Here is a 17,966-nt window from a genome sequence, read left to right as displayed (position 1 = left end):
GGTTCAGTGACGTCATCGCATCCGGGACATGTGACCCGGTTCCACGGCCTGATTGACGGGAGCTTCCGACCAATAGGGAGCGAGTGGGGCGGGGCTGGAGGAGCGTGCCGGCGGCGGGTCCTCCAACCAATCGGGGAGCCCGAGGGGCGGGACTAGCGCCGGCTGATTGATCCGCAGGGCAGCGAGTTTTCTCCAGTCCCTTAGCAAAATACTGCAGATGCTGGAAATCCGAAACAACAACAGAAAATGCTGGAAAAACTCAGCAGGTCAGGCAACATCCGTGGAGAGAAATTTGAGTTGATGTTTAGGGTTGAAACCCTTTTTCAAAACTGGAAAGAAAAGAAAATAGATCGAAGGCAGGGCTGCGATCGAACAAAAGAAGTAAAAGATACAATAAAAGGTATTCGAAACCAGACGAGATGGTAATGGGCCCGTGGAGACAAAAGACAGCTGAGATTAGGTGTGAAGTGTACTGGCAGGATAAGGACAGCTGCCAGGTGAGAGAGAGAAACAAAAGGAAATGGAGGGGGGGAAGGAGGGCCCAAAACAAAGGGGTGGGAAAAATTATAAGTAAAAAAGTAATAGAGGCCGAGGTTATGAACTGAAATTGTTAAACTCGATATTGAGTCCGGAAGGCTGCATAGTGCCTAATCGGAAGATGAGGTGCTGTTCCTCGCGTTTACGTTGAGCTTCCGTGGAACAATACAAGAGGCCAAGGACGGTGAGGTCCGAGTGGGAATTAAAATGACAGGTGACCGGAAGCTCGGGGTCACCCTTACGGACTGAACGGAGGTGTTCCGCAGAGCGGTCACCCAATCTGCGTTTGGTCTCCCCAATGTAGAGGAGACCGCATCGTGAGCAGCGAATACAGTATACTAGATTGCAAGAAGTACAAGTAAATCGCTGTTTCACCTGGAAGGGGTGTTTGGGGCCCTGGACAGTGGGAAGGGGGGAGGTATAGGGGCAGGTGTTACATCTCCTGCGCTTGCACAGGAAGGTGCCAGGCGAAGGGGAAGGGCTGTTTGGGGTGATAGAGGAGTGGACTAGGGTGTCTCGGAGGGAGCGGTCCCTACGGAGTGCTGAAAGGGGAGGGGAGGGGAAGATGTGTTTGGTGGTGGGATCACTTTGGAGGTAGCGGAAATGGCGGAGGATGATCTGTTGAATGTGGAGGCTGGTGGGGTGAAAGGTGAGGACAAGGGGAACCCTATCGAGGTTCCAGGAGGGAGGGGCAGGGGTGAGGGCAAAAGTGCAGGATATAGAATGGACACGGTCGAGGGCCGTGTCAACGGTTTCACAGCCACATCATTTTCCTCAGCAACTGTCTCCGGTTCCGACTTTTTCCACGTGGATTCCAACTAAACTTCCACCCTTCGTGTTTCGGATCCACTCAGGATTACAAATATCTCCAAGATATTCATTGTTCCTCGAATTACTGCTCTCGCCGCATCTTGAGATCCACGCTCAACGCCATGCGGCGCCACATGAACACTCTCGACTTCTCTCTTCAGCAACACCAGCGCACTCTATCTCAAAGTTGTCCGGGTCCACAGTTCCATTTCATCCTTCGACTCATCCGACGCTTCAACAAAAAACTTTTTTTCTTCCTTTCCGATGTCAAGGATCACAAGCTTCATCAACTCTTGGACACCAACGCCCCTCCGGAACCTTCTTCCCCTTCACTTTCCTCTGACCCCCCTTCTCCCAATCTCACCCCCTGCCGCGTTTTCACTATCCCCTCTGGCCTTCCCCTCTCTGACCCCGAACGATCAGTCCTCAGCAAAGGCCTGAGCTTCATCTTACGCCCCCACCTCAATGAATTTCGAGCTCGTCAAGATGTTGAGCTCTTTTTCCGCCGCTTTCGTCTCCCTGCCCACTTCTCTGGCCAGGAGTCTTCCCCCCGCACGACTGATCCTTTCTCCCGCTTGCAGAATTACCGTTCTACCTGGACCCCTCCCCCTGGCCTCTTACCCTCTCTAGATCTTTTCATCGCTAACTGCCGCCGTGACATCAGCCGTCTCCATTTCTCTGCTCCCCTCACTCACTCCAACCTACCTCCCTCTGAACTTGCAGCACTCCATTCTCTTAGATCCAACCCTGACATTGTCATTAAACCCGCTGACAAGGGTGGTGCTGTTGTTGTTTGGCGAACTGACCTCTACCTAGCGGAAGCTGAACGCCAACTCTCCGACACCTCCTCCTACCTCCACCTGGACCATGACCCCACTACCGAACATCAAACCACCGTTTCCAAGACTGTCACTGACCTCATCTCCTCTGGAGATCTTCCCCCCGCGGCCACCAACCTCATAGTTCCCCAACCCCGCACAGCCCGCTTCTATCTCCTTCCCAAGATCCACAAACAGGACTGCCCTGGTACACCCATCGTTTCAGCCTGTTCTTGCCCCACGGAACTTATCTCTTCCTATCTCAACTCTATCTTTTCTCCCCTTGTCCAGTCTCTTCCCACCTACATCCGCGACTCTTCGGACGCCCTCCGCCACTTTAACAGTTTCCAGTTTCCTGGCCCCAACCGCTTCCTTTTCACCATGGACGTACAATCCCTCTACACCTCCATCCCCCACCAGGATGGCCTGAGGGCGCTCCGCATCTTCCTTGAACAGAGGCCCGACCAGTCCCCGTCCACCACCACCCTCCTCCGCCTGGCTGAACTTGTTCTCACATTGAACAACTTCTCCTTTAACTCCACTCATTTCCTCCAAATCAAAGGTGTTGCTATGGGTACCCGCATGGGTCCTAGCCATGCCTGCCTTTTCGTGGGGTATGTGGAACAATCTTTGTTCCAGTCCTACTTGGGTCCCCTCCCTCACCTCTTTTTCCGATACATTGATGACTGTATCGGTGCCGTTTCCTGCTCTCGCCCCGAACTAGACAATTTCATTCAATTTGCCTCCAATTTCCACCCTTCCCTCACCTTCACATGCTCCATCTCCGACTCTTGCCTTCCCTTCCTCGACTTCTCCGTCTCCATCTCTGGGAATAGGTTATTGACCCACATTCACTACAAGCCCACTGACTCCCACAGCTACCTGGAGGACTACACTTCCTCCCACCCCGCCTCCTCTAAGGACTCTATTCCATTCTCCCAGTTTCTCCATATCTGCTGCATCTGCTCCGACGATGCCACCTTCCACACAGTATTTCCGACATGTCTTCCTTTTTCCTCAACCGAGGATTCCCCTCTACCGTGGTTGACATGGCCCTCGACTGTGTCCATTCTATCTCACGCACTTCTGCCCTCACCCCTGCCCCTCCCTCCCGGAACCACGATAGGGTTCCCCTTGTCCTCACCTTTCACCCCACCAGCCTCCACATTCAACGGATCATCCTCCGCCATTTCCGCCACCTCCAACGTGATCCCACCACCAAACGCATCTTCCCCTCCCCTCCCCTTTCAGCATTCCTTAGGGACCGCTCCCTCCGAGACACCCTAGTCCTCTCCTCTATCACCTCCAGCACCCCTTCCCCTTCGCCTGGCACCTTCCCGTGCAAGCGCAGGAGATGCAACACCTGCCCTTATACCTCCCCCCTTCCCACTGTCCAGGGCCCCAAACACCCCTTCCAGGTGAAACAGCAATTTACTTGTACTTCTTGCAATCTAGTATACTGTATTCGCTGCTCACGATGCGGTCTCCTCTACATTGGGGAGACCAAACGCAGATTGAGTGACCGCTTTGCGGAACACCTCCGTTCAGTCCGTAAGGGTGACCCCGAGCTTCCGGTCGCCTGTCATTTTAATTCACCGCCCCATTCCCACTCGGACCTCACCGTACTCGGCCTCTTGCATTGTTCCATGAAAACCCAGCGTAAACTCGAGGAACAGCACCTCATCTTCCGATTAGGCACTTTACAGCCTTCCGGACTCAATATCGAGTTCAACAATTTCAGATCATAACCTCGGCCCCTATTACATTTTTATATATTTTTTATTCACACCTTTGTTTTGTGCCCTTCCCCCTTTCTCTCTCTCCCACATGGCAGCTGTCTCCCATTCTGCCAGCACATTTCACACCTAATCTAGAGCCGTCTTTTGTCTCCACTAGTCCGATCACCATCTCGGCTCGGTTTGAATTCCTCTTAATGTCTCTTCATTTCTCTTTTGTTCTCTCCCAGCCCCCAAACTGGCCTTTTAATCGGTTTCATTTCCTGTGTTTTTTCAGTCCTGACGAAGGGTTTCGACCTGAAACGTTGACTCTATTTCTCTCTCCACGGATGTTGCCTGGACTGCTGAGTTTTTCCAGCATTTTCTGTTGTTTCTCCAGTCCCTTGTTCAGGGCCCGGGGCCAGGGGAGGCTGTGGGCCTTTATTCCCCTTATTGGACACAAGGCTCTTTGTCTCACAACACACTGGCTCAGATTTTACGATAGGTTTTTAAAATTCATGTATAAAAGCAGATAAACCTCGTGCTTCTGCAGAACAAACTTTTTAATATTTGGGAGTAAAAGTACAAGTTTTTTCCCTCTGGGGAATTTATTATGAGTTTCAGGAAACAACAACAACCACTTGTATTTATATAGCGCATTTAATGTAGTAAAACATCCCAAGGCTCTTCACAGGAGTGTTAGAAAACAAAATTTGACACCGAGCCACATGAGATATTCGGGCAGATGACCAAAAGCTTGGTCAAAGAGGTCGGTTTTAAGGAGCATCTTAAAGAAGGAGAGAGAGGTAGAGAGATGGAGAGGTTTAGGGAAGGAATTCCAGAGTTCAGGGCCCAGGCAACTGAAGGCACGGCCACCAATGGTGGAGCGATTAAAATCAGGGATGCTCAAGAGGCCGGAATTAGAGGAGCGCAGATATCTCGGGGGGGAGGAGGTTGTGGAGCTAGAAGAGATTACAGAGATAGGGAGGGGTGAGGCCATGGAGGGATTTGAAAACAAGGATGAGAATTTTAAGGATGAGACACTTGAGGAAAAGCAGGGAGTGGGGAAGGGTCAAGCCCCTATGGGACAGGGTCGCTAATTCTGTTCTGCGACAGTTACTGGGACAGACTGTATCTCCCCCTCCTCCACACAGGGATTTGTGGTAGTTAAAGGGACAGCGATTCTCCTTGTTCTGTGAGATTGTAATTAAAGGGACACTACTCTGAGATGGCTGTGAACTTTTAGTGCCGCCAGCCTTTCTAAAACATCTTCCTTTCTTTGAGGATCTGTGTGAACTCGCTGGTGACTCAGCAGGTTGGATGAACTCTGAAACCTCTTTACAGTCAGAACATTTAAAGGGTCTCTCATTGGTTCTGGGGCAGGAGGGATCTGGTTAACAGTGATCACAATATCATTAGGTTTAAAGTAGTTCTGGAAAGGGACAAAGAAAAATCAACGGTGAAAATACCCAGCTGGAAGAGAGACAATTTCAGTGATTTGAGAAGGGATCGAGCACAGGTGGACTGGAAACAAAGATTGTCCAGGAAAACAGTGAATGACCAATGGCAGGCCTTCAGGGCTGAGATAGTTCGGGTAAACATAGAAACATAGAAGATAGGAGCAGGAGTAGGCCATTCGGCCCCTCGAGCCTGGTCCGCCATTCAATGAGATCATGGCTGATCATCTAAATTCAGTACCCGGTCCCTGCTTTCTCCATATATCCCTTGATCCCTTTAGCCTTAAGAAATATATCCAACTCCTTCTTGAATATATTTAATGAATTGGCCTCAACTGCCTTCTGTGGTAGAGAATTCCACAGGTTCACCACTCTCTGGGTGAAGAAATTCCTCCTCATCTCAGTCCTAAATGGCTTACCCCTTATCCTTAGACTGTGACCCCTGGTTCTGGACTCCCCGACCATTGGGAACATCCGATGGTGTTCAATCCAAGCATATTCCCATAAGGAGGAAAGATGGGGCATCCAAAGCTAGATCTCCCTGGATGAGAAAGGATATTGAGGTTAGAATAAAACAGAAAGAGGAGATTTACGACAAATGTCAGGTACAGAATACAGTCAAAAACCAGGCAGAATACAGAGAGTGCGGGGGAAATTGAAACAGGATATAAGAAGGGCAAAGAGACATTATGAGAAAAGATTAGCAGGTAACATAAAAGAGAACCCAAAAATCTTCTATAAACATATGAAAAGTAAAAGGATAGTTAAAGGAATGGTGGGGCCGATTAGGGACCAAATAGGAGCTCATCATACGGAGGCAGAGGGCGTGGCTGAGGTACTGAATGAGTACTTAGCATCTGTCTTCACAAAAGAAGAGGATGAAGTTAATGTCGCAGTAGAGGAGGGGGGAGTAGAGAAATTGGATAAAAATAGATAGAAAGGAGGTGCTAAATAGGTTGTCATCACTCAAAGTTAACAAGTCACCCGGTCCAGGTGTGATGCATCCTAGATTGCTGAGGGAAGCTAGGGTGGAGATAGCAGAAGCTCCGACCACAATCTTTCAATCTCCCTCAGATATATGGGAGTGGTGCCAGAAGACTGGAGGATTGCAAATGTTACACCCTGTTCAAAAAAGGGGAGAGGGATAAACCTGGTAACTACAGGCCAATCAGTCTAATGTCAGTGGTGGGTGAACGACTAGAGACCATTGTCAAGGACAAAATTAATTCTCACTTGGAGAAGCATAGGTTAATAAGGGGCAGCCAGTGTTGATTTGTTAAAAGTAAATCGTGTCTGACTAACCTGATTGAGTTCTTTGATGAAGTAACAGAAGGTTGATGAAGGTGGTGCAGTAGATGTTGTATACATGGACTTTCTAAAGGCATTTGATAAAATACCACATAAGAGACTTACTCGGAAAATAGAAGCATAGGGAATTAAAGGGCTGATGGTAATTTGGGTGTATAATTGGCTAAGGGAGAGGAGACAGTGAGTAGTGCTGAGGGATGTTTTTCTGACTGGAGGGAAGTATGCAGTGGGTTCCCCCAGGGGTCAGGATTAGGACCATTGCTTTTCTTGTTATATATAACTGACCTGGACTTGGGTATAGGTGTACAATTTTGAAGTTTACGGATGATACAAAACTTGGCAACGTAGTAAATAGTGAGCATAGTAGTAGCAGACTTCAGGAGGACAGACACAGACTGTGAAATGAGCAGACACAAGGCAGATGAAATTAAATGAGGATAAGTGAGAAGTGATGCAGTTTGGGAGAAACAACAGGGAGAGGCCGTATAATCTAAATGGGACTATTTTGAGGGGGTGCAAGAGCAGAGGGACCTGAGGGTCCATATTCACAAATCTTTGAAAGTGCCACGGCAAGTTGGTGAGGCGGTTCAGAAAGCGTATGGGATACTTGGCTTTGTAAATAGGGCCATTGAATACAAAAACAAGGAAGTTACACTAAACCTTTACAAATCACGAGTTAGGAACATAGGACAGGAGGAGGCCATTCAGCCCCTCGAGCCTGTTCCGCCATTCAATGAGATCATGGCTGATCTGCAACCTAACTCCATACACCCGCCTTTGGCCCATATCCCTTAATACCTTTGGGTAACAAAAACCTATCAATCTCAGATTTAAAATTAACAATTGATCTCGCATCAATTGCTGTTTGCGGAAGAGAGTTCCAAACTTCTACCACCCTTTGTGTGTAGAAGTGTTTCCTAATTTCACTCCTGAAAGGTCTGGCTCTAATTTTTAGACTATGCCCCCAGTACTAGAATCCCCAACCAGCGGATATAGTTTCTCTCTATCTACCCTATCTGTTCCCCTTAATATCCTGAAAACTTCGATCAGATCACACCTTAACCTTCTAAATTCCAGGGAATACAACCCTAATTTGTGTAATCTCTCCCCATAACTTTACCCTTGAAGTCCGGGTATCATTCTGGTAAACCTACGCTGCAATCCCTCCAAGGCCAATATATCCTTCCTAAGGTGTGATGCCCAGAACTGCTCACAGTACTCCAGGTGTGGTCTAACCAGGGTTTTGTACAGCTGCAGGGTTTTGGCCTCAGCTGGAGTCTTGTGTACAGTTCTGGGCACCACACTTTAGGAAGGATGTCAAGGCCTTGGAGAGGGTACAGAGGAGGTTGACCAGGATGGTATCAGGGATGAGGGACTTCAGTTATGTGGAGAGATTGGAGAAGTTGGGATTGTTCCCCTTAGAGCAGAGAAGGTTAAGAGGAGACCTAATAGAGGTGTTCAAAATGATGAGGGGTTTTGATCGAGCAAGTAGGGAGAAACTGTTCACTCTGGCAAGTGGGTCGGTAACCAAAGGTCACAGATTTAAAATAGTTGCTAACAGAACTAGAGGGGAATGAGGAGAATTGTTTTCACACAGAGGGTTGTTAAGATCTGGAATGCACCATCTGAAAGGATGCTGGAGTCAGGATCCACAGGAACTTTCAAATGGTAATTGGACATGTACTTGAAGAGGACTAGTTTGCAGAGTTCTGGGGATAAAGCTGGGGTTTGGGACTAAATTGGACAGCTCTTTCAAAGAGCCGGCACAGACACGATGGGCCGAATCACCTCCTTCTGTGCTGTTAGATTCTATGATCAGTGTGAAGATGCTGGCGTCCCTTAAGGTTCTTAGAGCTTTTAAAGCTCTTCCCACAGTCAGAACATTTAAAGGGTCTCTCGTCAGTGTGAACAAGCTGGTGCGACAGGAGGGTGGATGACTGAGTGAATCCCTTCCCACACACGGAGCAGGTGAACGGTCTCTCTCCAGTGTGGAGGAGCCGGTGTTTCTTCAGATCCCCGGAGCTTTTAAATCCCTTCCCACATTCGGAGCAGGTGAATGGTCTCTCATCAGTGTGAACTCGCTGATGTACCAGCATGTGGGATGACTCAGTGAATCCCTTCCCACATTCAGAGCAGGTGAACTGCATCTCCCCAGTGTGAACTCGCTTGTGTTGCTTGAGCTCCCGGCGGCTTTTAAAACTCTTCCCACACTCAGAACATTTAAAGGGTCTCTCGTCAGTGTGAACAAGCTGATGTGTCTGCAGGGAGGATGATTCAGTGAACCCCTTCCCACATTCGGAGCAGGTGAATGGCCTCTCCCCATTGTGTAGGTGCTGGTGTCTCTTCAGCGCCCCGGAGCTTTTAGAGCTCTTCCCACAGTCAGAACATTTAAAGGGTCTCTCGTCAGTGTGAACTCGCTGGTGTACCAGCAGGTGGGATGACAGAGTGAATCCCTTCCCACACACGGAGCAGGTGAATTGACCCTCTCCAGTGTGAACTCGCTGGTGTCCCTTCAGATCTCTGGAGCTTTTAAAGCTCTTCCCACAGTCAGAAGCTGGTGTTGCTTCAGCTCCGCAGGGCTTTTAAAGCTCTTCCCACAGTCAGGACATTGAAATGGTCTCTCATCAGTGTGAACAAGCTGGTGTCACACCAGAGCCCCAGGGCTTTTAAAGCTCTTGCCAGTCAGGACAGTTAAATGGTCTCTCCCCAGTGTGAACTCGCTGGTGTGTTTGCAGGTGGGATGAACAAACAAATCCCTTTCCACACATGGAACAGGTGAACGGACTGTCCCTGGTGTGACTGCGCCGTTGAACTTCCAATGCAGACGGGGAACTGAATCCCTTCCCGCCGTCTCCACCTTTACCCGGTTTCTCCCCGGTGTGACGGTGCATGTGTCTCGTCAGGTCAGGCGATCGGCTGAACCCACGTCCACACACCGAACACATGTGCGGTTTGTCATCGCTGTGATCGCTGCTTTCTCCTTCCATGTGCAAAGGCCAATGATATTCAGGTCCGGATGAATCGAGCAACTCTGTCAGATCTTGACGTGATGTTTGGTCTGAGCTTCCCGCCTGTAACTGCTCCACTTCTATAACCCTGTAAATTGAGATCAGAAAAGGATCAGAGGCAAACTGTTGTTTAATTTTCCTCTTTCTGAACCCAGGGGCAGTGAAGCTGATTTTCAGGCCCTGGCTGCTGCACAGGTTGGTTGAAAGGATCAGCAGTAATGGCAGCTGTAATACCCACAAGCCCCCGCGCTCCAGAAAGCACTCTGTTGACTCTGAGTCCCGCGCATGTGCTCATGACCCCTGCGCTGCTCTACAATCGCCCATCCCGATCGGTCCGCAATGCGCATGCTCAGCGCACAAAACCCTGTGGTTGGAACACCGGGCACACATGCGGAGCCGCAACATCTGGTACGCGTGCGCGGCTCAGGTGGGGGTGAGTCGGTGTTTCGCCTCAGCCGCCAGGGAGGTGCGCATGTGCAGGACGACCCAACATTCTTCCTGTCAGCAATTACTCCCTCATTTCTTTAATAAAAACAGAAAATGCTGGAAATATTCAGCAGGTCAGGCAGCATCTGTGGAGAGAGAAACAGAGTTAACGTTTCAGGTCGATGACCTTTCGTCAGAGCTGCTTGTTCTTTAGTGTCAGCTGTGACTCAGTTGCCTCGGAGTCAGAAAGTTGTGGGTTCAAGTCCCACTCCAGAGATTTGAGCACAAACATCCAGGCTGACACACCAGTGCAGTGGTGAGGGAGTGCGGCACTGTTGGAGGTGCCATCTTTCGGATGAGATGTTAAACTGAGGCCCCATCTGCTCTCTCAGGTGGATGTAAAAGATCCCATGACACTATTTCGAGAAAGAAAGAATTGTATTTATATAGTGCTTTCATGACCACCAGATGTCTTGAAGTGCTTTACAGCCAATGAAGTACTACAATGAAGTAGTCACTGTTGTAATGTGGGAAAGAGCAGGGCAGTGATCCCCAGTCTCCTAGCCAATGTTTATCTCTCAATCAACCTAAAAAGATAGATTATCTGGTCATTATCACATTGTTGTTTGTGGGAGCTTGCTGTGCGCTAATTGACTGCTGCGTTTCTTACATTACAACAGTGACTACACTTCAAAAGTACTTCATTGGCTGTAAAACACTTTGGGACGTCCGGTGGTGGTGAAAGGCGCTATATAAATGCAAGTCTTTCTTTCTTCACTGGTCTCACCAGCGACCTCTTCTAGCTGATGGTTGATTGACATTACAAGAGGATTTGAGTACAGGACTAAAGAAGTCTTACTCCAATTATATAGGGCCTTGGTGAGACCACACCTGGAGTACTGTCTACAATTTTGGTCTCCTTACCTAAGGAAGGATATACTTCCCATAAAGGGAGTGCAACAAAGGTTCAACGAGATCGATTCCTGGGATGGCGGGACTGTCAGGTGGTAGAGAGAAAACGGGGAATTATAGACCGGTAAGCCTGACATCGGTAGTGGGGAAAATGCTAGAGTCCATTATAAAAGATGTATTAGCAGAGCACTTGGAAAACAGTGACAGGATCGGACAAAGTCAATATGTATTTACAAAAGGTAAATCGTGCTTGACTAATCTACTGGAATTTTTTGAGGATGTAACTGGTAGAATAGATAAGGGAGAACCAGTGGATGTGGTGTATTTGGACTTTCAGAAGGCTTTCGATAAGTCCTTGTGGCATAGTGGTTAGCACTGTTGCCTCACAGCACCAGGGACCCGGGTTCGAATCCGGCCTCGGGCGACTGTCTGTGTGGAGTTTGCACATTCTCCCTGTGTTTGCGTGGGTTTTCTCCGGGTGCTCCGGTTTCCTCCCACAGTCCAAAGATGTGCGGGTTAGGTTGATTGGCTATGATAAATTGACCCTTAGTGTTAGGGGGATTAAATACGTGGGGTTACGGGGATAGGGTGGGATATGTGTTGGTGTAGGGGTTACGGGGATCGGGTGGGATGGGCCGAAATGGCCTCTATCTGCACTGTGGGGTTTCTGTGATTTCTGTGATTTCTGTGATAAGGTCCCACATAAGAGATTAGCGTGTAAAGTTAAGGCACATGGGATTGAGGGCAAGGTACTGACTTGGATAGAGAACTGGTTGGCAGACAGGAAGCAAAGAGTTGGAATAAACGGGTCTTTTTCCGAGTGGCAGGCAGTGACTAGTGGGATCGGTCCTAGGACCCCAGCTATTCCCAATATATATAAATGATCTAGACGAGGGAACTAGATGTAATATCTCCAAGTTTGCAGACGACACAAAGCTGGGTGGGCGTGTGTGCTGTGAGGAGGATGCCGAGAAACTCCAGTATGATTTGGACAGGTTGGGTGATTGGGCAGATGCATGGCAGATGCAGTGTAATGTGGATAAATGCGAGGTTATCCACTTTGGTGGCAAAAACAGGAAGGCAGATTATTATCTGAACGGCAATAGATTGGGAGAAGGGGAAGTGCAGCGAGACCTGGGTGTCCTTGTGCACCAGTCGCTGAAAGTAAGCATGCAGGTGCAGCAGGCGGTTAAGAAGGCAAATGGTATGTTGGCCTTCATAGTGAGAGGATTCGAGTACAGGAACAAGGATGTCTTGCTGCAGTTGTACAGGGTCTTGGTGAGACCACACCTGGCGTACTGTGTGCAGTTTTGGTCGCCTTATCTGAGGAAGGATGTTCTTGCCATGGAGGGAGTGCAGCGAAGATTCACCAGACTGATACCTGGGATGGCAGGAATGACGTATGAGGAGAGATTGGGTCGATTGGGCTTATACTCGCTGGAGTTTAGAAGAATGAGAAGGGATCTCATTGAAACTTATAAAATTCTATCAGGACGAGACAGACTAGATGCAGGAAGGACGTTCCCGATGGCGGGGGAGTCCAGAACCAGGGGTCACAGTCTAAGGATAAGGGGTAAGCCATTTAGAACAGAGATGAGGAGGAATTTCTTCACCCAGAGAGTGGTGAACCTGTGGAATTCTTTACCACAGAAGGCAGATGAGGCCAATTCATTAAATATATTCAAGAAGGAGTTGGATATATTTCTTAAGGTTAAAGGGATCAAGGGATATGGGGAGATAGCAGGGACCGGGTACTGAATTTGGATGATCAGCCATGATCTCATTGAATGGCGGAGCAGGCTCGAGGGGCCGAATGGCCTACTCCTGCTCCTATCTTCTATGTTTCAATGGTTATCCCTCAATTAACATAACAAAATGATAGATTATCAGATTGCTGTTTGTGGGAGCTTGCTGTGTGCTAATTGGCTGCTGCGTTTCCTACATTACAACAGTGACAACACTTCAAACAGTACTTCATTGGCTGTAAAGCGCTTTGGGACGTCCGGTGGTGGTGAAAGGCGCTATAGAAATGCAAATCTTTCTTTCTTCACTGGTCTCACCAGCGACCTCTTCTGGCTGATGGTTGATTGACAACCGAGAGGCCGTGCGTGCGCACGCGGGTCGGCAGTTTGGGCCGAGTCCAGCACAGTGACCCCTCCCCGTCACCAAGGGTAATAACTGCGCATGCCCAGAGGAGACCAAACCCCTCCCCCACTCGGAGCTGCGCCTGCGCACTCGTATCCTGTCGGATGGAGTTGGCGCGGGGCATTCCGGGGAAAGACCTTCGTGTCGGTTCCAGAGTCGCGATCGGTGACGCAAGGTGAGTTTTCTCTGCTCCGATTGGGTGGAGAATCGCGCGGGTGAGGTGGATCGGGAGAGAATAAAAAGAGAAATAGAAAAACCTGAGAGTCCGCGAGGCCCTGGACCGAACGGCGTCAGTTGGACGGAGCACGTGATCTCCTCGGGGACACGTGACCCGGGCCCGCGGCCTGATTGACGGGAGCTTCCGACCAATAGGGAGCGAGCGGGGCGGGGATGGAGGAGCGGGCCGGCGGAGGGTCCTCCAACCAATCCGGGAGCCCGAGGGGCAGGACTAGCGCCAGCTGATTGTCTGATCCACAGGGCAGCGAGTTTCTCCAGTCCCTTGTTCAGGGCCCGGGGCCAGGGGAGGCTGTGGGCCTTTATTCCCCTTATTGGACACAAGGCTCTTTGTCTCACAACACACTGGCTCAGGTTTTAATAGAGACTTTTTAAATTCATCAATAAAAGCAGATAAACCTCATGCTTCTGTGGAACAAAGTTTTTAATATTTTATAGAATCATAGAATGGTTACAGTGTAGGAATGGCTAGATTCCTAACTAAAGGACTAAGGTCGAGTCAGTCTATCAAACAAACGATGTTTAATACTATTTAACAGAGTTTAACATGCAAGTGCAGGGGAAATAAATAACAGGTCTGTACTCTTCGCTGGCTCCACGAGGACTGGCTAGGGCGGCTCCCTAGCCTGACGTCATGACGTCATCACGCTTTCCTGCTGCTGGAGGATCACGTGACCAACGTGATGATGTCATCGCGTTTGGTCTCATTCTTAAAGGGACCGCGCTATGTACATAAGAACATAAGAACATAAGAAATAGGAGCAGGAGTAGGCCAATCGGCCCCTCGAGCCTGCTCCGCCATTCAATAAGATCATGACTGATCTGGTCCTAACCGCCAATCTACTATCACAGAACCATCTCCTGAATCTAACAGAATTAGACACATGAAATAGGAGCAGGATCAGGCTACACGGCCCCTGGGCCCGCTCCGCTACCCACAGGGCCATGTCCAATCCGAACCTAGACTCATGTCCAAATTCCTGCCCGCTCCCCGTAACCCTTAATTCCCTTTACTTCTAGGAAACTGTCTATTTCTGTTTTAAATTTATGTAATGATGTAGCTTCTACAGCTTTTTGGGGCAGCATATTCCATGGACCTACCACCCTCTGAGTGAAGTAGTTCCTCCTCATCTCAGTTTTGAAAGAGCAGCCCCTTATTCTAAGACTATGCCCCCTAGTTCTAGTTTCACCCATCATCGGGAACATCCTCCCCGCATCCACCCGATCCAACCCCTTCACAATCTTATATGTTTCAATAAGATCGCCTCTCATTCTTCTGAACTCCAATGAGTAGAGTCCCAATCTACTCAACCTCTCCTCATATGTCCATCCCCTCATCCCCGGGATTAACCGAGTGAACCTTCTTTGTACTGACTCGAGAGCAAGTATGTCTTTTCTTAAGTATGGACACCAAAACTGTATGCAGTATTCCAGGTGCGGTCTCACCAATACCTTGTACAACTGAAGCAATACCTCCCTATTTTTATATTCTATCCCCCTAGCAATGAAAGCCAACATTCCATTGGCCTTCTTAATCACTTGCTGCACCTGCATACTAACCTTTTGAGTTTCGTGCACCAGGACCCCCAGATCCCTTTGTACTTCAGTACTTTCCAGTTTCTTGCCATTAAGATAATAACTTGCTCTACGATTTTTCCTGCCAAAGTGCATAACCTCACACTTTCCAGTATTGTATTCCATCTGCCAAATCTCTGCCCACTTACTTAGCCTGTCTATGTCCCCTTGCAGGTTTTTTATGTCCTCACTCACTACTTTCCCTCCCATCTTAGTATCATCTGCAAACTTTGATATGTTACACTCGGTCCCCTCCTCCAAATCGTTAATATAGATTGTAAAGAGTTGGGGACCCAGCACTGACCCCTGCGGAACACCACTAGTTACTGATTGCCAGTCTGAGAATGAACCATTTATCCCAACTCTCTGCCTTCTGTTAGATAGCCAATCCTCTATCCATGCCAGAATATTACCCCCAATCCCGTGATTTTTTATCTTAAGCAATAATCTTTTGTGTGGCACCTTGTCAAATGCCTTTTGGAAGTCTAAATACACTATGTCCAAAAGACATTTGACAAGGTGGCACACAAAAGATTATTGCTTAAGATAAAAAATCACGGGATAATATGAACAAAGATACAGATTCAGTCTGTAGCTAACAATTTGTTAAAGATAATTTTGTACATTAGATCAGAATCCCTTGGTGGCTCTGCCACATGCGCCCCCCCCCCCCCCAGAATTGTCATTAACAGCAAAAGTCAATCGACTAGGAGGTCTGACAAGCCTGTCAGAGTGACTCCTGTATTCCTGGAGTGGACGTTGTTGAACAGCGGGCAGGCTGGTGGATGGAAGCCTTTGGTCTGGCATGGATGCTGCGGGCTGTTGACCATGTCATGGTGGCTGTGCGGTCTCGACTGGACGGTCGAGGTCCAGGTGTGCCGGTTTGAGATGATCAATGGAAATGTGGTCGGGTTTACCAGTGATGTCTACAGAGAAACTCTTGTTGCCTGCCTCCAGTACACGAAAGGGCCCGTGTAAGGGGCCTTGAGCGGATCCTTATGAGTGTCATGTCGCATGAATACAAATTCTGCATTCTTTAGCTCTGCTGGTACGTGTGAAGATGGAAGGCCGTGATGCGATGTTGGGATAGGGGCAAAAGCTTTGGCCGTTTCCCGGTGGCTGCTGAGCTGGTCAGCTGTGGACCACGGCTCAGTTGGAAGCGGTAGGAAATCTCCTGGTATGCGGAGTGGCTGGCCGTACATGATCTCAACGGAAGACGATTGCAGATCCTCTTTGGGCGCTGTGCGAAGACCTAGCATAACCCACGGAAGCTTATCCACCCATCTGGTGCCCTGGAGGCTGGCCCTCAGCGATGCCTTTAACGACCTGTGGAAACGCTCGCACAAACCGTTTGCCTGTGGGTGATAGGCCGTGGTGCGGTGAAGCTTGGAGCCGAGAACCTGGGCCACAGCGTTCCAGAGCTCGGAAGAAAACTGTGGACCGCGGTCCGAAGAAATGTCCGCCGGAACGTCGAAACGTGCGACCCACGAGGTGATGAACGCCCTGGCGACATCAGCGGAAGTAGTAGATGCCAATGGAACCGCCTCTGGCCATCTAGTAGTGCGGTCGATCATGGTGAGGATGTGTGTGAACCCCTGTGACGGTGGAAGCGGCCCAACGAGGTCCACGTTGACATGGTCGAATCGACGTTCTGGTACTGCAAAAGTGGCCAAGGGAGCCTTGACGTGACATTGCACCTTAGACTTTTGACAGACAACGCAGGTGTTAGCCAGTCGCAGATATCCTTACGCATTCCTCTCCAGACGAATTTAGACGACATTAATTTTTGAGAGGCCTTCACGCCGGGATGCCAAAGCCCGTGTATGGCGTCAAAAACTTTGCGGCGCCAGGCAACCGGAACGATCGGACGGGGATTTCCCATGGAAATGTCGCAGAGTAACGAGGTGCCTGCTGCGTGGAATTGCACATCGGCTGGTTGGAGGCTAGATGTGTCGGTGCGGTACGCCTGTGTTTCAGGATTGGATGCTTGTTCAGTAGCCATGAGGGCGTAGTCGATGCCCAGCTGGACCGCTTGTACGGTCGCGCGAGAAATGCAATCAGCTACCAAGTTGTCCTTGCCGTCTAAGTGTTGGATGTCTGTCGTAAATTCTGAAATGAAAGTTAAGTGTTGCTGTTGTCGGGCCGACCATGGTTCGGCAGTCTTGGCCATGGCGAAGGTCAGTGGTTTGTGTTCCACAAACGCGGTGAAGGGACGTCCCTCTAACAAAAAACGGAAATGGCTGATAGCCAGAAACAGTGCCAGCAACCCTCGGTCGAAAGTGCTGTATTTGCGTTCGTTGCGCCGTAGTTGACGGCTGAAAAACGCCAGTGGTTGCCACGTCCCGTTGACCCACTGTTCCTGTACGGCGCCTATGGCGTAGTCGGAAGCGTCGGTGGTAAGGGCGATGGTGGTACCTGGCAGTGGGTGCGCCAACATAGTCACATTGGCTAGAGCGGTTTTTGTGTTGTCGAAGGCGTTGTCCATTTCGGCCGTCCAGGCTATTGCATCCTTTCCAGACTTGCCTTTGAGGGCCTCAGAGGGGCTGCATGAGCTGTGCTGCCTTAGGTACAAAGCGGTGGTAGAAATTTACCATACCAAGGAATTCCTGAAGAGCCTTGATGGACTGCAGCCGTGGGAATGCCGTAATTGCTTCTACCTTTGACTGCATCAGAATTGCGCCTTCAGAAGTAATGCGGTGGCCCAAAAAATCAATTTGCTGTAGGCCGAACTGACACTTGGCCGGGTTGATAATGAGGCCATGTTGGCTGAGGCGTCGAAAGAGGGTGCGTAGATGGCAGATGTGTTCCTCTTTGGTAGAGCTGGCAATAAGGATGTCGTCGAGATAGACAAATAGAAACTTAAGGTCCCACAGCACCGAGTCCATGAGGCGCTGAAAAGCCTGTGTAGCGTTCTTGAGCCCAAAAGGCATCCGTAGAAACTCGAACAGGCCAAAGGGAGTAATGACTGCAATTTTCTGGACATCTTGCTGGTGTACGGGAACCTGATGGTAGCCACGGATG

General features: G+C 49.4%; 1 protein-coding gene across 1 annotated transcript in view; it reads right to left on the bottom strand.

Annotated features, from left to right (window-relative positions):
- Window positions 1–8,447: 8,447 nt before the first annotated feature.
- LOC147119042 (uncharacterized) overlaps window positions 8,448–17,966 on the bottom strand; it is a 25,025-nt gene continuing 15,506 nt past the window's right edge. The window contains exons 3-5 of the mRNA XM_085984751.1: window positions 9,335–9,429; window positions 9,144–9,199; window positions 8,448–8,894 (exon numbers count right to left, since the gene is read on the bottom strand). Of these exons, the coding sequence (XP_085840877.1) occupies window positions 8,448–8,894; window positions 9,144–9,199; window positions 9,335–9,429 (598 nt within the window). The remainder of the gene's footprint in view (window positions 8,895–9,143; window positions 9,200–9,334; window positions 9,430–17,966) is intronic.

This window comes from Somniosus microcephalus, chromosome 4 (assembly GCF_052327205.1).
Source record: "Somniosus microcephalus isolate GS21.2 chromosome 4, FLI_Smic_1.0, whole genome shotgun sequence".
In the NCBI taxonomy this organism is placed as follows: domain Eukaryota; kingdom Metazoa; phylum Chordata; class Chondrichthyes; order Squaliformes; family Somniosidae; genus Somniosus; species Somniosus microcephalus.
The sequence above is the reverse complement of the archived record's forward strand: the minus strand, read 5'-3'. Positions and strand labels throughout refer to the sequence as shown.